This window comes from Poecilia mexicana, unplaced genomic scaffold (genome assembly GCF_051168715.1).
Source record: "Poecilia mexicana isolate PSO_F unplaced genomic scaffold, ASM5116871v1 scaffold_17, whole genome shotgun sequence".
Taxonomy (NCBI): Eukaryota; Metazoa; Chordata; class Actinopteri; order Cyprinodontiformes; family Poeciliidae; genus Poecilia; species Poecilia mexicana.
In genome coordinates this window covers 10462261-10470734 of record NW_028263386.1, presented here as the reverse complement: position 1 = coordinate 10470734, position 8474 = coordinate 10462261, and the positions used below count along the sequence as shown (strand labels likewise).

Below are 8474 nucleotides of genomic sequence, written 5' to 3'. Positions count from 1 at the left end.
CACTCATTTGATCCATACTCCATACTTATTAGTAAGAAAAAGAAGACAAAAAGCTGCAATAAATATCTGTGAATCTTCACTTGTCGAGGGTCCCACCCCTGCTTTTATTTATGACAGCTGAAAAGTGCACAGGAGGGCGTAAATAAAGAATGGAGACTACCTATATTTCCCAAAGGTGGCTCTGACTCTGACAGTTGACAATTTGTCAGCCTTTTCATACCAGTGGGGCAAACATCATCAATCAGCTTGCTCAGGAGGGGAGAAAACAAAGATATATGTCCAACAGCTTGAATGTTTTGTGCTCCTCTATGCTGAAGATACTTGTGTTTATTCCAATAATTGGATCTTATTAAAATCTTCTGTTCTCGAGTCACATATGTGAGGTTTTATGCAGAACTCCATTCCAATGCAGACTCTGACCAAGGTCTGCACACAGACAAAAGCAAACACACTTGACACACGCGCACACACACAACCGTGTCCCTTTGTGGACCGTTGCCATGCAACATTTCTCTGATTGGGTTAGTTGAGCTCTAGTGAATGTGCACTCACACACACACACACACACACACACACACGCACGCACCACAACACACACTCCTCCCGGTTGATGAGGATCAGATCACACACAAACTCGTCGCCACACCCATCCTCCTCTCCCGCGGGACGCAGCTGCTCCTCCAAGGCCGAGGATGGAGAGGGGAGAGAGACGTGGCTCTTACAACAGGAGGGAAGTGGTCTCCTCCTCTCTGTGAGCTCTGCTGCTCAGTCCAGGGTCGAAGCTTTCCTTGGCTGTGATGATTGATGATTCTTTGTTAGATAAATTAAGTTTTATTACCATTAAATATCAACTGCACAACCCATTTTTTTTCTTAGAACGCATACACTTTGCCATTTAACCAGTGATAAACAACACCATTTGGATTCTGCTTCTGCTTCGTGTGTGTGTCAATTTCGTTTCGTGATATTTTTTTTTAATTTTTAATTTTTTCATTTCTAATGATTTTCCTATGAAAAGGATGCATTCACGTCAAGCGGACTTGAAATCGACACACTCCACTGGAGCTTTTTTTTTACTATATTTGCTGGAGAACTTCTAAGCCTATTTTCTTTTGTATGAGTTTATATTTGTGTTTACAATGGAAGCTGATCTGTCTTCAGAGGAACACATTGATCGTATAATCCCAAGATATATTAAGTCTCGAGTCATTTTGTGTGTGACTAAACTGTTTGTGTTGGATCCTCTCAGAAGGGTGAAGTATCAAAGATTAGACATCGATTGTTTGGTTTTGTTGTTTACAAAAATTTATTCATACAAATCTTACAACACTTTCATGACATTGAGAAACGTAAGAACCCCATATAAGGACTTGTGTGTGTTTAACGATGCCACTTTGCACTGAGGTTAAGTTCTAAAACACAATGTTCTCAAATAGATAAGAGTTTACACATTGAAGTAAGGCGTTGGGCGCTGTCAGAACTATCAACAACAGGCATTTTCTATGATCTGAACAACATCTCTGTTATTATGCTCTTAAACCCTTTTTTTATTTATTCGAAATAGTGTTGCACAGAGTCGTAAATGATATATATAGGGGCTATTTTTTGATCATATAAGTTACTGACCAATATCAAAATAATCAACAACACCTCATAATCAACAATAACAAACACTGGTCATTGTTCACAAACTCTCACAGACACTAAACAACCCAAACTCATGCACACGCACACACACACACACACACACACGCACGCACTCACATGTTGCCTGCTCCACCAACATATACATTCTATTCTTGTCTACAATATATATATATATATATATTTTTTTTTTACTCAAAAAAACTCATTGGCCATGCTGTGAAAACAAAAGCCTAATTCTACTACTGTTAGGGCAGACTAAGCTGAGCAATTAAACAGAGTAAAAGGAAGTTTCAATGTAAGCTAATGGACTGCAGCATCGTAGGGCCACTGAAATTGCCATCTGTCACTCGTGGCGAATTTTTCTTAGTTTTATTTTTTTTTGTTCTTTTCATTTTTTTTTTTTTTAGGTTTCTCACATCAAAGCAAGGCACAAAAGCCAAACGGTGTTTCCACCTCCACGTCTGTGTTCGGTCACTCATGATACACATACATGTGCGTTTGCCACACACACACACACGCACACACACCCCCACACACACACACACACACACACACACACACACACACACACACACACACACCCACACACACACACACACGCACACAAGCACACCACGCACACGCATACACACAAAGCTTGTGGTTTAAAGCCAAATTAGAAGACGAGTGTGTTGGTATTTTCTATGGGGAGAACACAGACTGCTGATTCGATTGCAAGCGTACGCACAAAGCTGCAGTTGCATACGAGGGAATAAATACTTGGAATGTTCCCTTATAAAAAGTCAGGGGGGGAGGGTTTCCTGTCTGCTGGAAAGGGTGAACTTCATTCAGCCGTGTTCTGGCGTTAGAGGGAAAACCTATCATCCTGCAGGAAGACCTCTGTGAAGGGAATTCAACATCTGATATTCTGCTTTTATCAGACTCATTGACCCTAATCTCACTGAGGCAGAAGAAGCCCTCAACTCTTCTCTGGTTTTAACACATCCTGCCTTCCCTGACTCTTGGGGTGCTGCGGCTGGTTTCTTGTGCAACCTCTCTTTCCCTCTCCACTTCTTCAACACTCTCTCGTCTCCATTTCTCAACCTGACACTCTTCCTCGTTCTTTTTCCTCACTGCACAGTAGACATCCGACACAGACCAGCTTCTCACTAACAGTTGAAACACAGCACTAAATCAGCAAAGGCCATGTAGACTAAAACGAAATTTTAAAAAACTGCTACAATAAGACAAAAAGTAATCAGCGTTCTGTTATGTCCACCATGACAGTGGCAGGGGAGGTAAAGATTCAACAAGTCAGTGCAGTTCCAGTATCTACCACCTCTAGCCCTCATTGTTCACATTTTTTGTCACAATATAGCAGAGGGGAGGGGTTCGGAAATGAGCTTGGCGCAGCCCACTTTATAAAAATAGCAATAAAAGCACATAGGCATGCAGTCTCTACACGAGAATTAGCAAGGTGTCAGTTTCCACATGCACCAAATAAAAGGTAAATATCCTCCTTCAGTATCCAGGATTCTGATGTTTCCTTTGTTTCCTGCTTTTCTTTTTTTTTCTCTCTCTCTCTCTCTCTTTGCTACCTGCATACAATGAACAGATTAAGCACATTTTTTTTCCAGATATTCCTGTTGGTTTACAACACTGAGAGGATCAAACATTCTTTGCACAGTCCTGTAGAGCGTGATTTATCTCCTACTGTGAAATGACTTTGAGGCAAGTAAGCAGGCAGTGCTTTCTGCTACCAGATCTCCTGTAAAGGCAATAATCCCCCTGCAAAAGCCCATGTGTGACTGAATATCCATACTTTCTACACAAACAGGGTATATTTTTTTCTACTAGTAGAATGGATGGATGTGTAAATCGTCCACATATCCATCAGATGAGGAGCTGTCCAACAGAACCCATCTCACTTTAACGCCCTGGAGGGGCAGGAAAACTCTCCAAACCCACAGAGCTCCCATTAAAGGGAGTATGGAAAAAAAAAAAAAGTAGCATCTATCATTTATGATAAGCCCACATGTGCCTCACGTAGCATGCTCACTGCTTCTTTGGGCCTGCTTTTGCAAAACAAAAACAAAAAAGAAACAAAAAAAACAACACTAAAAAAATAGACTAAAAAAATAAGTAGTAACATTCAATACTTTGATTGTCTTTTGAAAATCTATTTATTTTCTGCATATGTGGATGACCTTAGGAGATTTCAAGCGCATAAACGTTGAAGGTGCACATCTATCTTTTTTTTCTGATTTCATCATCATCTTTTTTTGTCATTTTTTTCTGTTGTTTTCAACATCTCAACATGAAAAATAAAAATATTGGTCCACAAAGTAGCTATAACTGTGCGGTATCAAGTGCTTTTGTACAAAAAGGGAAAAGAAAAAAACGATATTATTAATAAAATATTCATTTTAATGGCTTTACTTCATACATAAATACATGTTGAAAGAACACAGGCGCAATCCACTGGTTGGTCAGATATATCTGAATGACTTTGAGTTAACGACTGGATGTATATACACAGGAGGGCAGTTTTGGGCGCTTTTTCTTTCTTTTTTCTTTCTTTTAGCGGAGCTACAAATAGGCGAGCCGGCGTCCTTTGTTCCTAACTCTCTGTCTGTACCTTCTACCCAGAACCGCTGCCAGGTATTTCTGCACGGCCATCTGCTTTCTATAGCGGCTGTAGCTGTCGGTGAAGATCCCATCTGAGTGTCTTTTGGACAGGGGCTCTGACTCTTCCTCCATGCTGTTGTCGTCACTGAAAAATAATCGGGGGAAAAGACACAGAACGGAAGAAATCACGATAAGATTCGTTAATCAAGCAAGTTCAGCATAAATTTGTGTTTTTAAATTGTTATTATTATTATTATTATTATTATTATTATTATTATTATTATTATTATTACTATGTACATATATTGATTATCATTACGCTTTGATCAACAGTTGGGCCTTTATTCTTTTGTTTTTCGTTTTTTTTTTTTTTTTTTTTTTTTAAATATGTGGAAAATATGATAATACCGAATTCCGCATTTGATTTAAATAAGCGTTTCAATTATTCATCTGAAGCCCAATGGATATTCTGACGCATGATTTTTCATTAGCGCTTAGGTTTAGAACAGTTAAATCAGAAATTAATGGTGCAATCACACCTCACTTGCAGGGGATTTTATAATAAGACTCCTGTTTTTATTACCTTCGTTTTGCAAATCAGAAACACTATAAGCACAATGAAGACCTCTAGAGGGTTTTATGGACAGGCAACACAAAAAATAATAATAAACAAATAAATAAAAATCACGCACATATAATGAGTGACGCAAGCAGCCTGAAGTTGTGCAGCGCAGAAACATAAAAAAATAAAAATAAAAAAAAAACGCTGAAGAGAAATGCCCTTACCCTGCACGAACAGTCATCAGAGAATGCAGATAATGTCTCGCTGTTAACTGACCCAGGATCTCCCTCAAGGCTCTATCTAATTCTTCCTCAGCATGCCTTTCTGGTCTGAGATGATAAAACGCCAAAAAACACATAGATCATCAGAGACTTAAAGGAAAAAAAATAATAATGACAGAAACAATGATAAATGAAATAAAAAGAGGCGCAGACAAAAATGATTCAAGACAGCCTAGAATGTCCCCACCCATCGGCATGAGGTTCAATAATAATAATAATAATAACAATACCAATTTAAAATAAATAAATAAATAAACAGCATTTTTAAAAAAAGCCTTAACATGCTCTCCCTCCGTGATCTTCATGTTCAGCAGAATGGAAACAACAACTTGAGGCTACTCGGTATGGAAGTAAGACAGGGCAAATTACACGGGGCGCTCTGTCCCAGCTGCAGTACGCATTCAAGTGGGATTTACCTTTTTTCTGGTGGGTAGTACAGGCTGTACGCATCGTCGTTTAGAGATGGGGGGCTTCGTATAGCAAGCTGGTCGCTGTCAAAGCCCATGTCGGACAGAGAGTTGCCATCCTCATCAAACGCATCGTTTTCAAGTCTGCAACGTGCAAGGCAGGCGTCAGAAATCCGATGCAGTAAAAAAAAAAAAAAAAAGAAAAAGAAAAGAAAATGCTTGCCTCAAACCCGCAGACACGCCTTATGTGTTTCTGATGAAGTAAGAGAAGTATTAAGATATAACTTTTTAATAATTACTTAAAATTACAAACATAAACCCTTTTTCCTTAGGGTAGAAAATCTGTTTTATATTCCAACTTGCTACTGCTGATGATTTCAGCGCAGACTTCACACTCATTAATTATTAAAAAATCGAAACAATAGGTGTTGAAAAAGATCGCCTATAGGCTATAAGAGTGTGGGCGGTGGAGCCTCAGAAGAGAGTGGGGGAATAAATCAATTAAAAGACTGCTTAAAAATAGCTGAAAAAATTCTGAATCGAAGAGAACCACGCCCAAATTTAATTCTGGATATGCTTTTAGCAGAAAAAAAAAGAGAAAGAAATAAAGAAATCTTAAATGGGAAGAGCTCTCCGATTCGTTTTGCCTCGCCTCTCCTTGGTGACGCCAGTCCATCGTCATCCCAAGGGCTATCCAGCGCACCGACTGCTCTCTCATTTTTAATAAGGGGGAGTTCTGCGAGCAGTCCCACTGGACTGATACATGTACGCAATTTCCATAGGCATTTTCCACTCAACACCTGCGTTTGTGTGCTTTGGGGAAATTATTGCACACCCATGTTATTTTTTTTTTCTTTTCTAGCTCAGCGCTCTAAAATTGCGCCTATATTTGCGCACTTGTCTGAAATAAAGACATAGGGTTGGAACATTGAAAAATATGCCGCTTAACACAATTTTGAAATGAATAATTTAAAGAAGTATAGCTTCAGTATGGAAGGATTAGGACAAACCTACCTGATCTTTGGGTAACTTAGTCCTATAGGTGTGCAGAAGACGCTGTAGTGCATTAAGATTCCGTAGATGAGCAAGATTAAAGTGGCTTTACTCGAACTGGCCATGCTGTCGATGAAATACAGACAGGAAACAGGTTACTTTCTCTGCTGAGAAATGAACGCTCTTTGTTTAATCATAGTAACAGACTCTGGTTGCTATTGTTTTATATATATATATATATATATATATATATATATATATATATATATATATATATATATATATAACTAAAGAAAAAAGCGAGCCATGCTGCCTTAATAAAAGAAATTTAGGTTTTGTTTGTTTTTTTGTTTTGTTTTTTGTTTTTCTTTGTGGTGAAAGTTAGAGATTCAGTTTTTCCTCACAAAATAATTTGAATTAGACAGCGGAAAAAAAAAGAAAAAAAAAAAAGGCGCACATACCTAGAGCAGGAAAGCAGGTGTAGCGCTGTGCTGTGTAGGCTGTGATCCGGGCGCGGCTTTGTTGGTTGTGCGTGTGTGAGAGTTTGAGACACGGTGTTTCTTCCTCACAGCACTTCTTTCCTGGCTCAAGCGCCTCCGTTGGGTCTCCTTATGTTGATCTCCCCCACTCTTTAGTGCAGCCCGTCTCACTTTTATAGACACAGTGAAATTGAAAGGGACGCAGCCTGGTCGCAAACAAAAAAAGACTGCGCTATAGATGTTCTTCTACATAGCGCTGCTCCAAACTTTTGTCCTGCGCTGGTGATTGCCGGGGATTTTTATCCGCTCATCGTAAGCCTTGGCCCCCACCTCCCTCCTCCCCCTCTTCCTCCTCCCTTCACCAAGTCACATTAAGGATGCTATGGACGTCATCAAGTCTTCCTCCCGGAATATAATGGTACAGTTCCTTCCTCATCGATGCATCCATCAGACCCCCGCCCCCCTCCATCCACAGATTGAAGTTTACTTTAAAACTTTCAGCTTTTTGCTAACGTCGGGGAACGTATGCGTAAAAAAAAAAAAAAAAAAAACATGCACGAGTTTCAGATGTTATGACCACTTTTTCAAGGTCTACTTGATTCACGTCACAAATTAATGTTTAGTTACCACCACTGAAAGGAATTTTTTTTTTTTTTTTTTTTTTTTTTTGCTGGTACATCTGGTGGTTTCATGTAACCATGTGGCTTTGATAGACGTGGCCTCTGGGGACCGCCGGAGCTGTCCGGTGCTGAAATGAATCGTCTCAGATTGCGACGCTTCCAGACTTCAGAGTCGCATTTTCTAATCGTTTCCAGTAATTGCTCGTTCGGTAACGAGTGTGGTGGCTTTAATGGCCACACAGCAGAAGTACAAGATCTCTTGGATTTCTAAAATACTTAAGGGACCTGAATTTAAACAGGGGCTGGTGACGCAGGATAGCCTATGTAGATTTTGTGATGAATCTATTTCTGTAAGTCACGTTTTAGTAAATACACTATGCCATTGTGTTGTGTGGTTCAAATGCTCTGTTCACATGAAGAACGAAAAACGTTGAGAAAAATCTGGAGCTGTTGTTGCAAATGTATCATTTGTATCTTTACAAATATTTATGAGATCTCTAACTGTTTAACAATTAGAATTTGCACAAAAAGCTCCTTTATGGAGGAAATATGCAGCTGAATTTACAGATTCCAAGAAACTGCAAAAGTGATAAACAGAGATATATTCTGCTGCACGATTAGCCTGATGTATCATTTATGATACAAAAAAGCTACACTTCAAAAAAAGTGTCTTGCTGGGTTTTGCTAAATGTTTCCAATAAATCATTGCATCATAAATGTACAACACTTTATCACCTCCTTTAAAATCAAAATTGCGTAACAGTTTATGTCAGGTTTAAAGGATCCAACACCGGCTTACTACGACATGCTTACGTCATGTTTATCTTCCATTCAGAAAATTGGGGGGAGATTTCCTGAATCCTAAGCAGAGCTTATCC

At 39.2% G+C, this 8474-nt stretch overlaps 1 protein-coding gene across 1 annotated transcript; it reads right to left on the bottom strand.

The window, feature by feature from the left end:
- Positions 1 to 965: 965 nt before the first annotated feature.
- adcyap1b (adenylate cyclase activating polypeptide 1b) lies at positions 966 to 8010 on the bottom strand. The gene is given in 6 exon segments (XM_088014740.1): positions 966 to 4301; positions 4303 to 4399; positions 5041 to 5145; positions 5514 to 5648; positions 6519 to 6623; positions 6959 to 8010. Coding segments are annotated over 5 exon segments (627 nt in total). The 5' UTR covers position 6623; positions 6959 to 8010; the 3' UTR covers positions 966 to 4115.
- Between the last annotated feature and the right edge of the window lie 464 nt (positions 8011 to 8474).